The 20,310-nt window shown below is 35.4% G+C and overlaps 1 protein-coding gene across 2 annotated transcripts in view; it reads left to right on the top strand.

The window, feature by feature from the left end:
* The window catches only part of TENM2 (teneurin transmembrane protein 2), a 2,177,747-nt gene extending 2,157,725 nt beyond the window's left edge, over positions 1–20,022 (top strand). For both annotated transcript variants that reach the window (XM_063447436.1, XM_063447438.1), the window contains 4 exons: positions 8,657–8,953; positions 9,669–11,283; positions 13,877–14,007; positions 18,139–20,022. In XM_063447436.1, the coding sequence (XP_063303506.1) occupies positions 8,657–8,953; positions 9,669–11,283; positions 13,877–14,007; positions 18,139–18,900 (2,805 nt within the window). In that variant the 3' untranslated portion in view covers positions 18,901–20,022. The remainder of the gene's footprint in view (positions 1–8,656; positions 8,954–9,668; positions 11,284–13,876; positions 14,008–18,138) is intronic.
* Positions 20,023–20,310: the final 288 nt, after the last annotated feature.

Consider the following 20,310-nt stretch of genomic DNA (forward strand, 5'->3'; position numbering starts at 1 on the left):
CACATAATTGGAGATCACTTCATGTTGAATTTTATACCTTGTTTGAATTGGCAGTGTAAACACAGTCTAAACAAAGACCCAAAATAGACAACTTTTTTTTGCAAAGTTTGGTCCCAATCTTTCTAAACAGCTATAATGTATACTCTATAACGTAAATGATTTCATTGTGTACAGTCATCAAGATTAGTCTATCAATGCTATGTCCCATTCCTTATGACCCAAAAACAATAATGGTTTAAGGACAATGAAACCTCACCCTACACAGCCGCAAAGGGGCTCTCTTGTCTATAATGTATGCAAGGATGTGCAGTGATGGTGGGATATTGAGCAAACATTGAGTGAGCACATCAATCAACAATGGATAATTAGAGAGAAACGGACATTTAGAGAAAAACGGATTGCATACCTTCATGTGACAGAACCAGACATACTGGCAAAGAAGGTAGCACTAAAATGACCCTCTTGAATAACAAAAAACATGTATAAAGTGTTGTTCCTTCACATATTTAAATGATAAGAAAAATTACAACAAGAGCACTAAAGAAAAGGTGTATAATGAGCTGGACTTTTGTTGTTCATTATTTATGATTCTACATGCTCTTATAATTTAGTTGCATTTCAAATTTTTCGCGTTTCTCTACATTATTTATATTCTATTTATTTGTTTGCTAAACAATAATTCATTGCATTTTTATGGTTTATGAAAATGATTTTTTCCCAATCTGCTGCAAAGGGAGTTGATAAGATGCAAGAAAAAAAAACAAGAAAAAAAAATGCCGGGACTATAAGGACTGTCTTCTATACAGATATATTTTCTAATACTTCTATTTAAGTTGTTCCCCAGCAAACCCAAAATCCGTTATGTACAACAGTTCTGTTTAGGTCATTATTTTTATCTGGATTTGAATTATTCATCACGGTTTCCAAAAAAGCAATGCAATTTATTATCTGCCTGTGGCATGTATATAAAAAAATGTACCTATTCCACATTCTGTACTGTTCTTTAAAAGAGAGAAAAAATGAGGAACGAAAATAAAACATGTAACAAAAGTAATCAAAATAAACCACCTATTTTAAAATATTTAGCAAGCACCTTTTGCAAACGGTTTCTCACTGGCAAGATTTTTATAAATGTTCTTAGCAGGACTTGCTAAAAAATAATTGAATGCATAGACATGAAGTTATTTACATGAGAAAGTGTTCTTTCATCCAGAATTAATTATTGCTCCAGGCAATATGCATACGTCCTGTGTAAAATGCACATAACTCATAGACATGTTTGTAAGACATTAGGTAATATCATATATACGTAGTGACTGAAACTTGGCTTAGATATCCCATCACTCTCTAACTATTGTTAAAGGGACACTATAGGCACCCAGACCACTTCAGCTCATTGACGTGGTCTGAGTGCAGTGTAGCTGTCCTACTTAGTGGTGCAATGTAAAACATATTTTTTATTTTTTTTTAACTGCAATGTTTACATTGCAGTGCTAAGACAGTCTCTAGGTCTCTAGTGGCTATCTACCAGACAGTCACTAGAGGCGTTTCTGTGATTTTACCAAACTCTAGGTCGTCTAACTGACCCTGGACATCCAGTGTTGGTAAAATATCCATAGGAAAGCATTGAGTCAATGGTTTCCTATAGGAAGAGCCTAATGGGCTTGTTGTACTTGCCGCACATGCACATTAGGTCCCCCTGACTGATGACGTCCGAGGAAGTGAAGTGCCGACACAGTGCCGAAGGACACTGGTGGTGGAATCAACTAAGTCAATAAGCTTTTTGTAACCCTTTATGGGCTGTAGGGTTGGCCGTAAGGGAAGGGGGAACCAGAGGGCACTATAGTGTTAGGAAAACAACGTTGTATTCCTAACACTATAGAATCCCTTTAAGTTAAAACATGCACAAAAGCCTACCAAGGTTTTTGTTCTTTAATAACAGATACAGAACTGCACATTGTAAAGACTACCACTGTTATAGGCCTTTTCTTTTGTTTAGGGCACGGGTAGACATCCTCTGGCACTCCAGATGTTATGGACTACATTTCCCATATTGCTCTTACAGTTATAATGCTGGCAAAGCATCAAGGGAAATGAGGGCCACAACATCTGGAGTGCTGAAGGTTGCCTACCCATGGTATAGAAAATGGTATCTAGCATATACCACTAAATCAGGATTTCACAATTAGTCAAGATTGAAATTAGAAATGGCTGGCTAGAACAAGAGTTACAATAATGTGAAACACTGCTTTGGATAACCAAAGCTGTTCTATGCACAAGGGATAGATTTTATTTAGATATTAAACAGAAGAATAGAGAATTTCCACTCCAGTTTAAATCATTTTAATGCATTTGCACTTCAAACACAGGCCCTGATCAAATTCCCACACTTTTTATTTGATAACAATTTATGAACTTTGTCCATTATTGAATGTTTATTTGCAACACCAACACAAGCCATAATTTATTTACTGCTTTCTGAGGTTAATGATACTATCAACTTAAAATCTATATGCTAATATAATGAGGTTAAGAGCAAATAAAATGAAGGTTTAGCAGATTTTAAGATTACATCAAAATATTACATCATATTATGTATAACACTTACTAGATTTGTTCCAAATTGACAGTGATATATCTGTTTGTTTCTTTAAAGGGATACTATACTGTCATTTGTCTCTACATTCAGTGATAATCCTTTTTGAGCAGTTTAACACTGAATTAGGGTTCCTGGGTTGCTGTAGCCCTACCCCAACTAGAGGTTGGCTAAGGCAAAGGTTACACACTTCCTACTCGCCATACGGATTCGTACCTGAACAGGCACTGTGATTGGTTGAAAGTGGTCAGGGCACTCAATACATTATAGCCACTTTAAAGAGATGAAGCTGCTACAATGCTTATAGTGTCCTTTAAAAGCATGCTAAATCATATTAAATGGAACGCAAACTTGGGAATTGCTAAAATGCAATCTCTATTGCTTGTTTAACAAAATAAGTATAATAACTTTATAGAAATAAAGGAAACATTGAAGGTACAATATATAGTAATCCATGTCATAAAAGCCTTGTTTTGCTTAAACCATATTTAAATGAACTAACGTTTCAGGCGGATATATTAAGCAATCCCATTTTTCATTATTGTACATATCATTTTTTTAAATCTATATGAAGTTTCCTTTTTTTATTATATGGATTCCATACATAATGATAACAGATATTATTGTTCTTTTTCGTTACGCGCTGTTGGTTTTGTTATTTCCCATATGTTAAGGAAAAAAATTATCACAAATGCTTATTAATGTGTTTGGGCTAAATGTGAAACATGGTTTGCTAGCTGTTCTCATTATAGTAAGGGTAATGATTGCCAACCCTAGTTGATTTATCCAAATGATTTATTTAATGGGGCAATGGAGCAAGCTAGTAGCAGGATGTTTCATATGTGAACGAAATCCATTTGTGTGCTATGTATTCGCTGTTAAATGGTGTTGCTGTTAAATAGTTACCAGGCTTAACGGGACATACACTCATAATCTTCTATATTACTTTCAAAACATTTAACCTTGCGTGTACTTTAATGTGTGAAGGAGAATCAATTTATTGTTTTCATTATATCCAATCTGTTGGCTACCCGTTCTTACAACTCGTCTTCAAAAATTAACGGAAATTGATATTTGTTTTATATGCATGTGATGTCCCGTGTAAGATCGAATGCAAAACCTACTCTTTAGCAATGGGATTTTAGCAAAGTATAATTGATTTTTGGACTTAGCAGTTGATTATTTGCAATAATTAATCTGTTTCCCTGACAAGTGAGCTCAGCATTTTGAGCGTTTTTTTTTCTTTCGTTTTTCGTTTTTCGTTTTAAAAAGAAGCAGCCTAGAGCAAAACCCTGACACTGATTATTAAAAAGTTAATAGAGGTACTTGTGGTAATTAACCAAAGTTAAATGCACAAGTCTACCAAGTGAAACCTTGCTACGGGTTAGATTTACTGGCGTCATGTTTATGCAAATGGAAACATTGCTTTTATCTATCAACACCTCAAAATTTAATTGTCTGGTGTTAGTACTTTCTGTAGAAGTAATCACATCTCTGTTTAGCTTTTTAAATGAAAATCACTATGAGATTATAGAAGGATGAGTGGCCTGAAAATGTAATTTGAAATGAAGTAGAAAGTATGGGATTTATTTGCATATCATTTTATTTTTATTTTTTAAAGAATAGATTCTTCTTTTTTTGTCTTGTTTTTTTGATATGATAGTTAGAGTTTAAATCAGGATGTCTCTATTTCATGCATATCGGTAGTAACTAGCAGTATGGAGGTTGAGGAGCCATTTCAAAATATTTCACCATGGAGTATATCGTAAAGGGGAACCATATATCTTTTGTAAATTACCTCTTTTAAATGAGGGTCATATGCCCTTCTAATATTTAGTTGTGATCACCTGTCCTAGATGCCATTTAAAAGAGGAGGGCTAACTTAGACTCCCAATCACCACCTATAAAATACAGATGGACATATCCGACTTTCAAAAGTTCTTTTCAGTTTGGGGTGTCATGTCCCACTCGTGATTACATGACTGCATGGACAAGGGGATGTGTAAGGTATTTGATATGCTAAAACCATATGGAAAACCATATTGAAAAACTAAATTATAGGGGTTGGGTTGCACCCCTTCAGAAAATATAGGAAACTACTTATATGAAACCAAATATCTTCCTCTTTCAAATGAGTGTCTGCATAAGATGACTTCTGGTTGACTTATTTTATGTTTAGTATAGTTATTATTAATATTATTATTATTTGACTATGCTAAGAAAGTTACATCACCCACCATGAAATTGGAATTTTGTGTAGTTTATATGCAATATTATTATAGATAGATATTTTGTTCCTACATATTTTCTGATTACAAAGTAAAAAAAAAAAAAAATGCATTTACTTTTCAGTTGCTGGTTTGTATTGAAAGTATAGGTGTAAATTACTAAATTTAGATTTTTTGGGATCACATCAAATTAGAAAGAGGCAAGAATTACCATGGTACCCGAAACAAAAAAGCAGTCAAAAATGCATTGCAAAATACAGGTGCTGCTATCCCACCTCACAGTGGCGCTTACATACAAACATTTCAGGCATAGCCTTTTCTCAATGCACCTTGACAAGATAAATTGAGAAAGAGCTATGCCCAAAACGTTTCTACATATGCTTGTTCTTCAAAAAAATGCTGTAGCACTTGTTGCACAAGTCTTTGGCTGCACTTCCCTCCTTATCCTCATACGTTGTTAGCTTTTTTTGGGACGCTGAACCGATGCCAAATGTGAAAGTATAATGTGTATTTTTAAAATATTTAAAAAAAGACTCCCATATTTTTGTTTGCTAACTACACTATAAAAAACATGTACCAAAATTGCTGTTTTTTTGTGTGATTTGCATGGTGGTTTTTGCACTTTTTTTCTTCAAATATGTGTCAAAGAAGCAAGCATTATTTGGGAATGTATCAAGGCCTGTAAGATAGAGATTTTCAGTTGGAGAATCAAGATGTGTGGATCCTAAGTTTAATTTTGTTTTTCAAACCAGACAAATACATATTTAGACATTATGTAAATATAACTTGAAAAATCATGGTAAGTGACAATTCCTTTTTAAAATAATAGAAATGTGAAAAATAAATCAAGTTCAGAGAGGTTCTGCAAATGAACTGTCCACCAAACATGAAAACCCTATTTCCCTCTTGCATTCCAACTCGCACACATGCATACCTACTTATACACTTTCCCTATTATATGCATACGCACACACACACATACAACTTTCCTCACACTACCATCCACATACACATACACAAATCTCCCAAGATTAACCTTTTATGTTAGTCAGACATGGCTCTGAACGTGTATTGCCATTAAAACAAAAAACATCTCAACTAGTAACACATAAAGTTTCTATACCTATCAATGGCAATACATCAAATCAGCCTTCTAACTTTAAACACCTTCTTACGCAGAATAAGTTATGTTAAAATCCCAAGCCTCGATTTAAAATGGCAAATGTCCTGACACTAGACAGGAAAAAAACTCTCCAGAACCAAAATCCAAAGCATAACATTTCGAGATTATGCTCAAAAGGGGAGAAAAAAATAAAAGAAGGGAAGGGGAAATTGGTAGATTTAAAAAAAAGGGTAGCATTTATCCTTGGAGACACAAAGTGAAGAATAGGATTGATTCCTTACAGGAGAAAGGATGGAGAATTGTTTTAGTCAGTATTGTCAAAGCCTTATTCCACGCACCATTGAAGTGCTCATGGTGCTTGGAGTCTGTGTGTGCAGCTTTTCGCTTTGAAATTGTGCACATACAAAGACTATCCCCTCAGCTGAGGTGCCGAACAACCTATGTTGCCTTGATCCTCCACAAAGCTTATCCTCCCTTTCTTCCCTCCCTTGGCCCTGGAATGGAGGTAATTTTTAGCATTTATTTGTGGTGAAGGGTTGTAGATCACCTCAGAAGGGTTACTCTAACCAAAAACAGTGCTTTATGAACATAATGTTTTTTTTTTGTTTTGAAGTAATTAAAGTAATTTATTTTTTCCTTTCATTTCGATTTTCTTTCTGAAAATTAAACAAATGTTAGATTTATCGAGAGAGGTAAAGATGTACAGTATCAGATATTTGTATATATATATATATATATATATATATGTATTCTTTTATAGACGTATATGTTAATGCCTCACACACAGTTACAAAAAAGAAACGTGTGATTTAATGGTGGATAAAAAGCTTAGAAGAAATGCCTTATGGGATTTATAGCCATAAAATGGTTATTAATGCTCCAAATTAAAGTAGGAGCTAGGCTTTTTGTTTTGTTTCCCTGTGTAATTAATAAGACATAATAATTATGCTCGATAGCAGTACTTACTTTAAACCTCACAATGAAACTGTTCATTTAAGTGAGCACAGCCTATCATAGGCTTTCTTTCTCTAATAATGTGTATGTGTTCTTTTGTAACATGGTTATATAAAGCAATACTTAGATGTCAGAACATCTACAAAACAATGGGAAATAATGGTTAAAAATTATATAGGCAGTCCTAAAACAGGATATAGAGCACTAGGGGCTGTTTGCTTGGAATATCTGAGGTAACTAAAAAATATATAGCTACATGTATTTGCAATGTTTGAAAAAAAAAAAAAAATTCAGTGGTTTCTAATAGGATTTTGTTTAAAAGAAAATATGTATAATAGAATATCCTCTGTTGAAAATGTTAAAATTCACATTGCTTGAATGCAATAAATTAACATTATTGTAGATTGATGTGTAGCATTAAGACACAAAATGCATTTTTTTTAAATTTTTCATTTATGTGTGCAAATCAGAAGACAAATAGTAGACATTACAAACATAAACCAATACATACATTATGAAGTCTTTAAGTGCAAGTCTAAATTTATTCAATACATACTAATTACTTTATGGCATTTCACAGCTTAAGGATGTATTTCAGTTTGCCGACAAGATTTTTATCATACATATCTTTTCATCTATACAATTTCTAGGAATTGTCTCTACGAACGTGTGATCTATTCAGAATATAGATGCCATTGTATTTGTATATTTTGACTTTTGAGATTTTGACTTCTTGTAAATCATTACAGAGTTATAGAGATACATTTCGTTAGCTATATTTTGTACAATTACATAAAGTAGTTTTTCAGGCAGAAATTTGACAAAAATTGACAAAATAGCCAACTGATAGCATGCCATTGGTATTAATATTTCGTAACATTTGTGGCTATTTCCATTTTAACTATGTTATGCAGATTGGCTGCCTTTAATCTGCCATGAGATTTCCACTGTCCTTTATTCACCCACTATTCAAGATGCTACAATGTTACAATAATATTTAAAAGTAAATATATATATATATAAAAATGTTAGATAAATTAAAAAGTAACAAAGTATTTTATAATGAATTCATTAAAGGGACTCTATAGTTACCAAAATAACTTTCGCTGAATGAAGCGGTTTTGCTGTATAAATCATGCCCCTGCAGTCTCACTGATCAATTCTTTGAGTTAAATCACTTTGTTTCTTCAGCCCTAGTCACACCTCCCTGCATGTGACTTACATAGCCTTCCTAAACACTTCCTGTAAATAGTCACCTAATGGTTTATCTTCCTTTACTGCAAATTCTGTTTAATTTAGAATTTCTTATTTCCTACTCTAATAGCTTGCTAGATCCTGGAGGGTCCTCCTGCATGTGATTAAAGTTCAATTTACATACAAGGAGAGAAAAAGTTTAAAAGTAACATCTGATTGAAAATGAAACTATTTTGTTTTTATGCAGGCTGTGTCAGTCAAAGCCAGGGAAGGTGTAGCTAGGGCTGTATAAACAGAAACAAAAGAGATTTAACTCCTAAATGGCAGTGGATTGAGCAGTGAGACTTCAGAGGCATAATCTATACACAATAACTAAGCTACATTTTTTTTGGTGACTATAGTGTCCCTTTAATGCACAATGAATAACGCAGCTGTAATTATTATAGTTGTTTTTGTTAAAATGGACAGTTTCAAGTTATCTTGATTGCATTTCTAATTTTATCTGGCATGTTATAAAGCATGGATTTTTAAAATGTGTTTCTTAATTTTTATTTTCTTTAGGTCCGAGGACGAAACCTGTTGTCGATTGATTTTGACAGGAATTCCCACACTGAAAAAATATACGATGACCACAGAAAGTTTACATTGAGGATTGTTTATGACCAACTAGGTCGGCCACTTCTGTGGCTTCCAAGCAGTGGGCTTGCCCCTGTCAATGTGTCTTATTTCTTCAATGGAAGATTAGCTGGTCTTCAGCGTGGTGCCATGAGTGAAAGGACCGAGATGGACAAGCAAGGCAGAATCATCTCACGGTCATTTGCAGATGGAAAAGTATGGAGCTACACATACTTAGAAAAAGTAAGTGTGTGTTAGTATTAGTGTATTATGTATTGTATTACTCAGTGCATTGATGACAAACGTTGTCCACCTAGTTTATTTAATCTAGTGGGTGGGTTAGCCATTAGCCAAAGATGTTATATTTTCTTTTCTCCATTTTCTTTTTTTTTTTTTAATTCTTTATTTTTGTGGTGCAAATGGTTAACACAAGCTCTTGCCATGCCCCAACAGCAGGTACAAGATAGATAAAATACATATATGAACAAGTATAAGGCATAGAAGGTCATTGCACACATTTTTTTTGGTTAAGTAGCTAGGTCACAGGGTAGTCTTTTCTCCAGTTTTGTGGATGGGTGTAGAGGTTATGAAATAAAATCAGTAATAATATAGCGCATACTAAAAAATTTAAAACACACTGCCTAATTAGAAAGAAAAAAAAACAGATACACAACATAATCATATAGATAAGATATAAAAAAAAACCACAATTCTCATGTTCCTCACAAATAATGTTATTATATTAAAACATACAACATGTGCTGTCATTAAAATGAACTTCAAAATGTATTGAGAAATAAATAGAGAAAAATGACATTTGTATTGTATATATCTTTATATAGAGAGAGTTTGTTAAATATACAGTAATGTAATGATATCTATTATATACTTTTTTACAGTCTATGAAAGCTTGTTAAATGTAATGTAATGTAATTACATCTTATATACTTTTTTGCAGTCTATGGTACTTCTTCTTCAAAGTCAAAGACAGTATATCTTTGAATATGATTCTTCTGACCGCCTTTATGCTGTCACCATGCCTAGTGTTGCCCGACATAGCATGTCCACTCATACATCCATTGGCTATATCAGGAACATTTATAATCCACCAGAAAGCAATGCCTCAATCATCTTTGATTATAGTGACGATGGTAGAATTTTAAAGACATCATTCCTTGGTACAGGTCGGCAGGTATTTTACAAATATGGCAAGCTTTCAAAGTTATCTGAGATAGTTTATGACAGTACTGCAGTCACCTTTGGATATGATGAAACGACTGGAGTATTAAAGATGGTGAATCTTCAAAGTGGTGGTTTTTCATGCACAATTCGCTATAGAAAAATAGGACCTCTTGTGGATAAACAGATTTACAGATTCTCAGAAGAAGGTATGGTGAATGCAAGATTTGATTACACTTATCACGATAACAGTTTTCGAGTTGCTAGCATCAAACCTATCATAAGTGAAACACCCCTACCTGTAGAAGTATATCGCTATGATGATATTTCTGGTAAAATCGAGCATTTTGGAAAATTTGGGGTAATTTATTATGATGTTAATCAGATCATTACTACAGCAGTAATGACACTTACTAAACATTTTGACACTCATGGACGCATTAAGGAAGTCCAGTATGAAATATTTAGATCTCTCATGTATTGGATGACTGTCCAATATGACAGTATGGGACGTGTAACAAAGAGAGAACTGAAGCTTGGCCCATATGCCAACACAACTAAGTACACATACGAATATGATGGAGATGGTCAACTTCAAAGTGTAGCCGTAAACGACAGACCAACATGGCGGTACAGTTATGATCTAAATGGAAATCTCCACTTATTGAATCCCGGAAATAGTGCACGGTTGATGCCTTTGCGTTATGATCTTAGAGATAGAATAACACGACTTGGGGATGTGCAATATAAAATTGATGATGATGGATTTTTGAACCAAAGAGGGTCTGATATGTTTGACTACAATTCTAAAGGCCTTCTTACAAGAGCTTACAACAAAGCCAATGGGTGGAATGTTCAATATCGATATGATGGATTAGGACGTAGAGCATCATGGAAAACTAATTTAGGCCATCACCTACAATTTTTCTATGCTGACCTTCACAACCCAACAAGAGTTACTCATGTTTATAATCACTCCAACTCTGAAATTATATCTTTGTATTATGATTTGCAAGGTCACCTTTTTGCAATGGAAAGCAGCAGCGGAGAAGAGTATTATATTGCTTCAGACAACACAGGAACACCATTGGCAGCATTTAGTATCAATGGATTGATGATTAAACAATTACAGTATACTGCCTATGGAGAGATATATTTTGATTCAAATCCAAATTTTCAGCTTGTGATTGGGTTTCACGGAGGTCTATATGATCCTTTAACGAAACTAGTGCATTTTACCCAGCGAGATTATGATGTTTTGGCCGGACGCTGGATATCTCCAGATTATACAATGTGGAAAAAGATTGGAAGAGATCCAGCCCCATTCAACTTATACATGTTTAAGAACAACAATCCACTGAGCACTGAAATGGACTTAAAAAATTATGTTACTGGTAAGAAAAGTAATATGTATATCTTTAGTCTTTAAACACGCATTCATTGACACTGCTTACATGTAAAATTCCTGCACAATATTGGTTTGCTTCTTGGGTGAAAATAAGATCTATCAAAAATGTAATTTTGAATACATTAACCTAAGGTATCCTACGAAATACTGCTTCAATACTCCACTTATTGCATATATTATACCACTGAGTCAAAAGGATTTTTTTTTTCTTTTTACATTTATAATTTCTAGTTACTATGACAAATGAATCCCACACGTATTACTGCTTTAAGATTGTTTTAAGATTTAATCATCAATTCATCATGAATTGTAGATAGTAAGCCACAATATTCCAATGGAAATATACTTATACTAAAGGTTATCTTAAAACTGAAAAAAATCATAAAGGAAGGATCTATTTAGCTCCGGTTTGTCAATGAAACTGCTTGAAAAACAAATGTATCTGTACTCAAGAAGGAATTGGCATTGTATTGACTTAAGTGAAGCTACCATCTTTTTCGTGGGAGTAGTTTTGTTGAAATAATATTAGCTGTTACACATACAACCCTCGTCCTTTCCATTGTCGTCACATAATTGTTCAGCCTTTTGATCCCAACATGGGAGAGGTGAAGCTATTATGTAACTTTATTGTCAGTACATTCCCATAAGAACGGTTATAGTTTAATTAAAATAAAAAGAGTTATGTGATTCAATTCAAAACTCTGATTTCAGGAAACACAGTTTGCTTAAAGGCACAGTACTATATATTTTTTTGTGTGTGTGTCTTAAATTGAAAACAGAAGCCTATTAAAAAATACATAGACTTTGTGAGTATTTTTATGTAAGAAAATAATGTTATGAATGAAATAGTGTATTGGATTTTTTGCAGCATCACTACTACTATGCACTGTAAATATGAAGGGTTTCTAAATAAATGGTATTATCCATGAGAATTATGTAACAAGAACATACTTTTGTTAATAGTTTAGGTGTCATGTACATTCTCTGACTGGAGTAAGACTGATTAGTGATGCTCTTCCTTACAACATAATAAGCCATATACTGACAATTTATCCTATCTACGTTGTGCTAATCTCCCATTATAAAATGTGAGATAAGACATTTCAGAAAAGAACAAGTACATTGGGTTTGTTCTGTGATTGCATCTTTCAAGCCAAAAATAGGTTCTTAAAAAAAAAAATGAATGTGATTATGGGAATTGAGATGAAATAGTTTTCAAGGAAGTTCTGACAATTGAGGTCAAATGCGTTTTCAAATACAATGCTAAAATTGGCCCCTTTTTTTTTCCCGTTTTTCAAGTTAAGCTTTATTGAACAATACTGTGTCGTATAAGTATCTGTGCTAACACATATTTAAAAAAAAAAAAAATGAAAAAAAAAAAATCTTCCAGAATTACAATTTAAGCATTTGATGTAATTTCTCTCCTCCCGTGATAACAATGGGAAGGGAGGTGCAATCACCAATTCAACTAACTTCAAACCTGCTAGACAGACAATCAAAGGCATTTATATCAGATGTCCCACTCCATATAATGTAGCTCATATGTAAAACTCTAAAAAAATCCTTTCATTTAAAACTTGTGATCCTAGTAAATCTAGAGGTAATAATAGTACAAGTTTTTTCTTTTTCTAAATCAAAGACTATCTTCCAAAATAGGAGAACATTTTAGGTAATTGTACATTGCAAGTCCTTCGATATCTCCTTTTCACAAACATCTTTCATTAAATATAAAAACCCTGTCATCTAGATTGTTTTAAGTGATTAGGGGACATTTGCTAAAGAGCCACAAACGCATAATACACCAAATAGCTTACAAAAAGAAATCAGAACAAACCAAATACAACTGTGCATTTTTATCTAGCACTTTTTCCTGCTTGTCAGCCCTTTAAATTGTTCAACAAAACAAAGATGTCTTTATAGCAAGACTGCAAAAATAAGACTTTTTTTCCTGAGGTACTTAGCTGGGCCAATGCACAAAATGTACCACCAATTCAAATGTCAGGGTCATAAACATTATTGTCTGCAGCGTCAACTCATCCTTCGTTTTTTTTTGGATCAATAAAATATATACCAAGGGAAATAATAATAGTTTTCTATAAAATATATCAGGTACCTATTTTAAAATAAAACAGTGCGTGCTATAAAGCTTTGAGCTCCCGTTAGGAGTAATCACTATTAAGACAAACGATTATAATAAGTTTGGAGAAAACGGTAGATTAATATTCTATAGTTTATGAATAAGCAAGCTTCAAACAATATCTGTTTAATTTTACACAATTGTGGTAATTGTACATCCTAATCGGGCACACTTTTAGTCGCTTAACAAAATTAGAAGTTCTATTGAAACTTTTAATTGTCATTGATTAATTAGCTTTCTGAACTCCAGAACTACGATGGGATGTAAGAAGCAGGTTTCACAGGGTCTCTGTTGAGTAGGCTAAAGTCAGGAATGGATTAGAGACTAAAGCAAAGAAACAGTCTGCGATATAAAATGCTTGCAAATGTCATCAGCAGTAATTATCTGCAATGCTAACAAAGAGTGTAACTGTGGTTATTGTTAATGTCTTTCTCCTAATTAGATGTCCAAAGTTGGCTGGTGATGTTTGGATTCCAACTAAGCAATATCATCCCTGGATTTCCACGGTCAAAAATGTATTTTGTACCAGCCCCATATGAGCTGACTGAGAGTCAAGAATGTGAAAACGGACAGGTAAACCGCACCCCAAACACACCCATTAACCCAAAACACATTGAAACTAATCCTTGATGACTGTAGACATCATCTCTGAAGATACTCAGCCAGTGTCAGATTGGCTCGGCAACATACCTCCCAACTTTTTGAATGGACAAAGAGTGACACTTTAATTGGGGGCAGGGGGTGGTATTCTAAGAAATCTAACATTTTAAAACAAGAACAATGTATTTTATTTTTACTGACTGAATTCTAAACACTTTTAACGAAGTTCAAAAACACTTTACTTGGAGTTTTATTGCTGTGAAGCTCTTCTAAAAGAGGGACATTAGGATAGAAAAGATGGACAGAGGGATTGTGGCCCAAAATAGGGACTGTCCCTTCAAAATTGGGCCTGTTGGGAGGTATGCATCAACATGTAATATTTCATAAACAACTACTTTGCCAAAATTTATCAGCTTTAAGCTAGCTGAGCATCACAAGAAATGCAGTTCACAATCTGTACTGGCAGGTTAATCACTGCCCTAAAGAAATATTTTGCTGTCTTACATTATGATGAGTATTTCAAAACGGTACCTTTATTATAAGGCTTTCCACACAATGTGCTTTGTGCCAGCTTGGATAGTTATGTTAATTGCAGTATCATTAGCTCTCTGTGTATATACCCTTGAGTAGTTTCTTGATTAACAGTGATATAGAGAATCTTAAAGGTATCTGACCATCTGTTCCATCTACAATATAACAACATACCCCTCTGGGATTTCATTACTAGAAATAAAAGTATAGCTTATGGCTACTGTATTGCATATGTGTTTTATATGTGCTGTAAAAGCAGCGCATTTTATGAGAAAAAAAGAAAAGTAGAATTTTATGTGGGATATTGCATTTCTTGCTTCAGTAAGTCTTTTATTGTGCAGAGATACGACACAGCACAAGGGTAATTTTATAATAATCAAAGATTCTAATCAAGATGGAATTAGATGGAAAAGATAAAAGTGAAGATCTTAATAGTAATAAGCTCTATTATGTTGCTATGACAAAGAGCTTGTACACTTAAAGGGAAACTATAATGCCAGGAAAAAAAAAAGACAGGGTTAAAAACTCCTTCTGTCACTTACCACAGTCCAGTGCCGATGTCCCACAGCACTGGCTCGGGTCCTCCTTCGCTCCTCCCTTACCATAGTCAGACAGCAGGGGAGACCTAATGCGAATGCATTAGGATTTCAATATAGGGAAGCATTATACAATACTTTCCTATGGGGTTTGGGTGACACTGGATGTCCTCATACATAGTGTGACAGCCAGTAAAGGTGGAGTTAACCCACCTAAAAACCTTCTTAAAACTGCAAGAATTAGTTTTGCAGGGTTAAGGGACCTGGTACCAGGGCCGGCGACACCGTTAGGCGAACTAAGCATTCGCCTAGTTCGCGGCCTGCTGGGGGTGCCCACTGGGTTGTTTCCTGGTGGGCTCCCCCTGTCTGGGGTCACAGCGCTGGGCGAGCGGCCCTTGAGCCACCCCCAGCGCTGGGCCGATGCTCAAGGCGCCTGAAGGTGGGGTGACGAGAGGAGCCCTGTCACAGCGGGACCCCAAAGCTGGGCAGTAGGTAAGGCAGAGCCGGTGACCTGAGAAGAGCGGGGCGGAGAAGGCAGGTGGCGAGGGAGGCTGTTCTTGCAGCCTCTCACTCCTCCCTCACACGCCACCTTTGATGCCGGGGGCCGGAATATGACATTATTCCGGCACCTGCATACTAAACAGCGCGCTGGAGGAGTGAGGAGCTGCCCCACACTGGACCCCAGGGAGGTGAGTGTTTGACTATGAGTGTGTGTGTGTCTGTCTGTCTGTCAGTGAGTGTCTGCCTGTGTGTGTCTGTCTGTCAATGACTGAGTGTATGTATGTCAGTGAGTGTCTGCCCGTGTGTGTGTCAGTGAGTGTCTGCCTGTTTGTGTGTCAGTGAGTGTGTGTGTGTTTGACTGTCAGTGTGTGAGTGTATGTATGTCAGTGAGTGTCTGTGTGTGTGTGTGTATGTCTGTCTGTCAGTGAGTGAATGTATGTCAGTGAGTGTCTGTGTGTGTGTGTGTCTGTCAGTGAGTGTATGTATGTCAGTGAGTGTCAGTGTGTGTGTGTGTCTGTCTGTCAGTGAGGCACTGAGTGTGTGTATGTCTGTCTGTCTGTCAGTGAGTGAGTGTAAGTCTGTGTGTCTATGTGTGTGTATGTGTATGTGTATGTGTCTGTCAGTGAGTGTGTTTGTCTGTCTGTCAGTGAGTTTCTGTGTGTGTGTCAGTGAGTGAGTGTGTGTGTGTCTGTCTTTCAGTCAGTATGTGTGTCAGCCAGTGTGTGTGTCAGTGTGTGTGACATGAAGGGCGGCAGAAATCCTTGCACCGGCCCTGCCTGGGACAGTGCACCCAGACCACTTTAATGAGCTGAAGTGGTCTGGGTGCCTATAGTGTCCCTTTAAGGATCAGAACAAAGGTCTAAACAGCAACATGTTCCTTGGACACAATGCGTGGAAAAACAAAACTAACTAAAACTAACATGAATCCTGAAAATTAGGAATACATTACTGTATATTGTTAGGAAATAAATAAGTTGTGAACACATTTTCAAATGTATGCCTCTGACTGTGATAGTTTGTGTGTGTCTGTCAGTGAGTGTCTGCCTGTGTGTGTGTGTCTGTCTGTCTGTCAGTGAGTGAGTGTATGTATGTCAGTGAGTGTCTGTGTGTGTGTGTATATGTCTGTCTGTCAGTGAATGAGTGTATGTATGTCAGTGAGTGTCAGTGTGTGTGTGTGTGTCTGTCTGTCTGTCTGTCTGTCTGTCAGTGAGGGAATGAGTGTGTGTATGTCTGTCTGTCTGTCTGTCAGTGAGTGAGTGTAAGTCTGGGTGTCTATGTGTGTGTATGTGCATGTGTCTGTCAGTGAGTGTGTTTGTCTGTCTGTCAGTGAGTTTCTGTGTGTGTGTCAGTGAGTGAGTGTGTGTGTGTGTGTGTGTGTGTGTGTGTCTGTCTTTCAGTCAGTATGTGTGTCAGCCAGTGTGTGTGTCAGTGTGTGTGACATGAAGGGCAGCAGAAATCCTTGTACCGGCCCTGCCTAGGACAGTGCACCCAGACCACTTCAATGAGCTGAAGTGGTCTGGGTGCCTATAGTGTCCCTTTAAGGATCAGAACAAAGGTCTAAACAGAAACATGTTCCTTGGACACAACGCGTGGAAAAAACAAAACTAACTAAAACTAACATGAATCCTGAAAATTAGGAATACAATAGTGTATATTGCTAGGAAATAAATAAGTTGTGAATGTATGCCTCTGACTGTGATAGAAGGGTCGACTGAAATACCCTACTAACCTTCACTCTGTTGACTGGTTATAATAAAACCATAAGTAAAAAGAAATACGAAAATATTAAAATAGACATGCTTAATAATACTGACTCAAAGTAAATAGAATTGTAATAAAACTGGCATGAGTATTCACTAAAGTGAGAATTCAAAATGAATTAAAAGTGCATTTTAAAATTTATGGTCAAAATAGTAGCTATTGACATATTCTAAATCAGCAATGCTTTTAGTTTGGCCACTCCGGCCTTATAGTTAAAATTCACTTTGAATTCTCATTTTAGTGAATATCCCTTTAAATGTTCAACATAGATGGGATCTGTTCTTGTTTCATGTTAGACACACACTGTGTCTATCACACCACTGTGATGTCAACAGCAAGGCATTTCATTTTTAAAAAATGTCTTGACCATTTACTTTTGACATTTAATTTGTTCAGAAATCTCTTATTTACACATAACATTCTGTCACTAAAAGATTATATTAAACAAAATCTGAATATGTTACAATTATCAATAAAAACTATTTGAAAAGAAAATGTTACAATTAGTTTTTATTCCGTTAGAGAACATTGAAATTAACAGCTCACTGAATAAAAGTTTGCACTTACATCAAAGTTAACACACGTAAGACTTTTGTTTTGTAGATGAGTTGAATAACTTTTCTAATTTCAAGTGAATTACTTTTGGTACGAAATTAAGGCCAAAATGTAATTAAGCCACTACTGCATGACCTTCAAAATTCTGTACAGTCTAGTTAGCATGGTTCACTGAACTATTTTTAACTCTATACAACTAATTCATTTTTCTGTCTTACAGCTAATTACTGGTGTTCAACAGACCACTGAAAGACATAATCAAGCATTTATGGCACTAGAGGGTCAGACTATTGTAAAACGACTGCATGCAAATATTAGAGAGAAACCAGGGCATTGGTTTGCAACAACAGTTCCTATCATTGGAAAAGGAATAATGTTTGCCATCAAGGAAGGTAAAGTGACTACAGGAATATCAAGCATCGCTAGCGAAGACAGTCGAAAAATCGCTTTGGTGCTCAATGGTGCCCATTACCTGGAAAAAATGTATTACAACATAGAAGGAAAGGACACACATTATTTTGTCAAAATTGGCTCATCGGACAGTGATCTGGTCACCTTAGGGATGACAAACGGTCGTAAAATGCTAGACAGCGGAGTGAATGTCACAGTTTCACAGCCTACGTTGCTTATAAATGGAAGGACTCGCAGGTTTACAAACATTGAATTTCAGCATTTGGCACTGCTTCTAAATATACGGTATGGAATGACCACAGACACACTGGATGAAGAAAGGGCACGTGTTCTTGACCAGGCCCGTCAACGAGCTTTGAGTTCAGCTTGGGCTAAAGAGCAACAAAAAGCAAGGGATGGAAAAGAAGGTAGTCGTTTATGGACTGAAGGGGAAAAACAACAGCTTTTGAATACAGGAAGGGTTCAAGGATATGAGGGATATTATGTGCTACCTGTGGAGCAGTACCCAGAGCTAGCAGACAGTAGCAGTAACATCCAGTTCTTGAGACAGAATGAAATGGGAAAGAGGTAACAAATTAATCTGCTGTCATCCTTTGCAGGATGAGTCAGTAGCTGAAACTGTTATCTCCTCTCCTAAGGAGATGAAGACCTAAATGGGGCACTAGGCTGAATTGTTTTCTGAGACAGTTAAGTAGCAAGAAAGCTCACATTTTTTGAGTTAAACGCTACTGAAAACTACACATTCAAGTGGACTTAAGCCTGATTAAAAAAACAAAAAACAAAAACAAGCAAACAAACAAAACACAACTAAACACAAAAGTACCCCTGTGATATTACCCACTTCTTCTGGGTATCCATTTAAAAACAACCACAACAACAAAAATGACATGGCCTCTGAGCATCTCTCAGCTTTGATATGTGATTTACTTTTACTTTTAAGAAATTCAAGTTGGCCACCTTTTCAAGACCATTTACTGAAAACTTCTTGGACTGCTTCTTTGATAAATACCCCAAAATTTTGATTTAAGAAGAATGCGTACTGCATTTAAACATTGACTTTGGAGTGATTTGTAAAAATGATTCTAGATTTAAGAGGACTGGATAGACTCTAACAAGAAACACAAACTGTACTTGCACTCTAGTCCCATAATGCTCTGACTTAATTTATTCATGAAGTGGGTAGAGTGTAATGTTTGATTCAAAATGGAGGCTTTCACAACAGTTAAAATTCATCCTCTTGTTTGTATTTGAAATTCCATTGTGGACAATATTACACAGTTACAGGGTGTAGTCTGTTTAGAATCCGTAGTTTGTTGGTATCAGTTGCAGTAGAGATGTGGGCATTGTGTCACTCGCAAATGGGCACCACTTCAGATCACCCTGTTCATATAAAGGCCAGAAGGCACAATCACTGTTTCAGATAAAAAAAAAAAAAAGAAAAACTAGAAATGTGTTTGTTTGGTCTTAACAATAAACTGAGACAATCACCTTACAGTCACCACAAAAAAAATAATTGATTATGAACTTTGGTATAAAACTTTTTTTTTTTGTAATATACATGTATGAATTGTTCATTGAGTTTTTATATTATTTTAATTTGCTGCTAAGTACAGATTAGAGACAGGCAAAGATAATTTATGGCAAAGTGTTTAAATTGTTTATACATAAATAAAGTCTCTAAAACTCCTGTGAATTTTTGCCTTGTGTGCGTATATATATATATTTTAATAAACGTAAAGGAATATACTGGCACATGGATAAATGAATTTTATATATAAAATTACCTTTCTATGGTGCAAACAGATCAGTTGATAAAGTAATAATACTTACATCAAGAGAGAATTCCCCAGCAACTGACCTCCCACTGTGCTGAGCCACAAATTGGCGCCCGTTGTAAAGATGTTGTAACTTTCATCTAAATGTAAAAAAAAAGCCACTCTGCAGTTTTCTGCAGGCGATACCCCTTAATTAATGTGTATCA

The sequence above is a fragment of the Pelobates fuscus genome, chromosome 3 (genome assembly GCF_036172605.1).
Source record: "Pelobates fuscus isolate aPelFus1 chromosome 3, aPelFus1.pri, whole genome shotgun sequence".
NCBI lineage: Eukaryota > Metazoa > Chordata > Amphibia > Anura > Pelobatidae > Pelobates > Pelobates fuscus.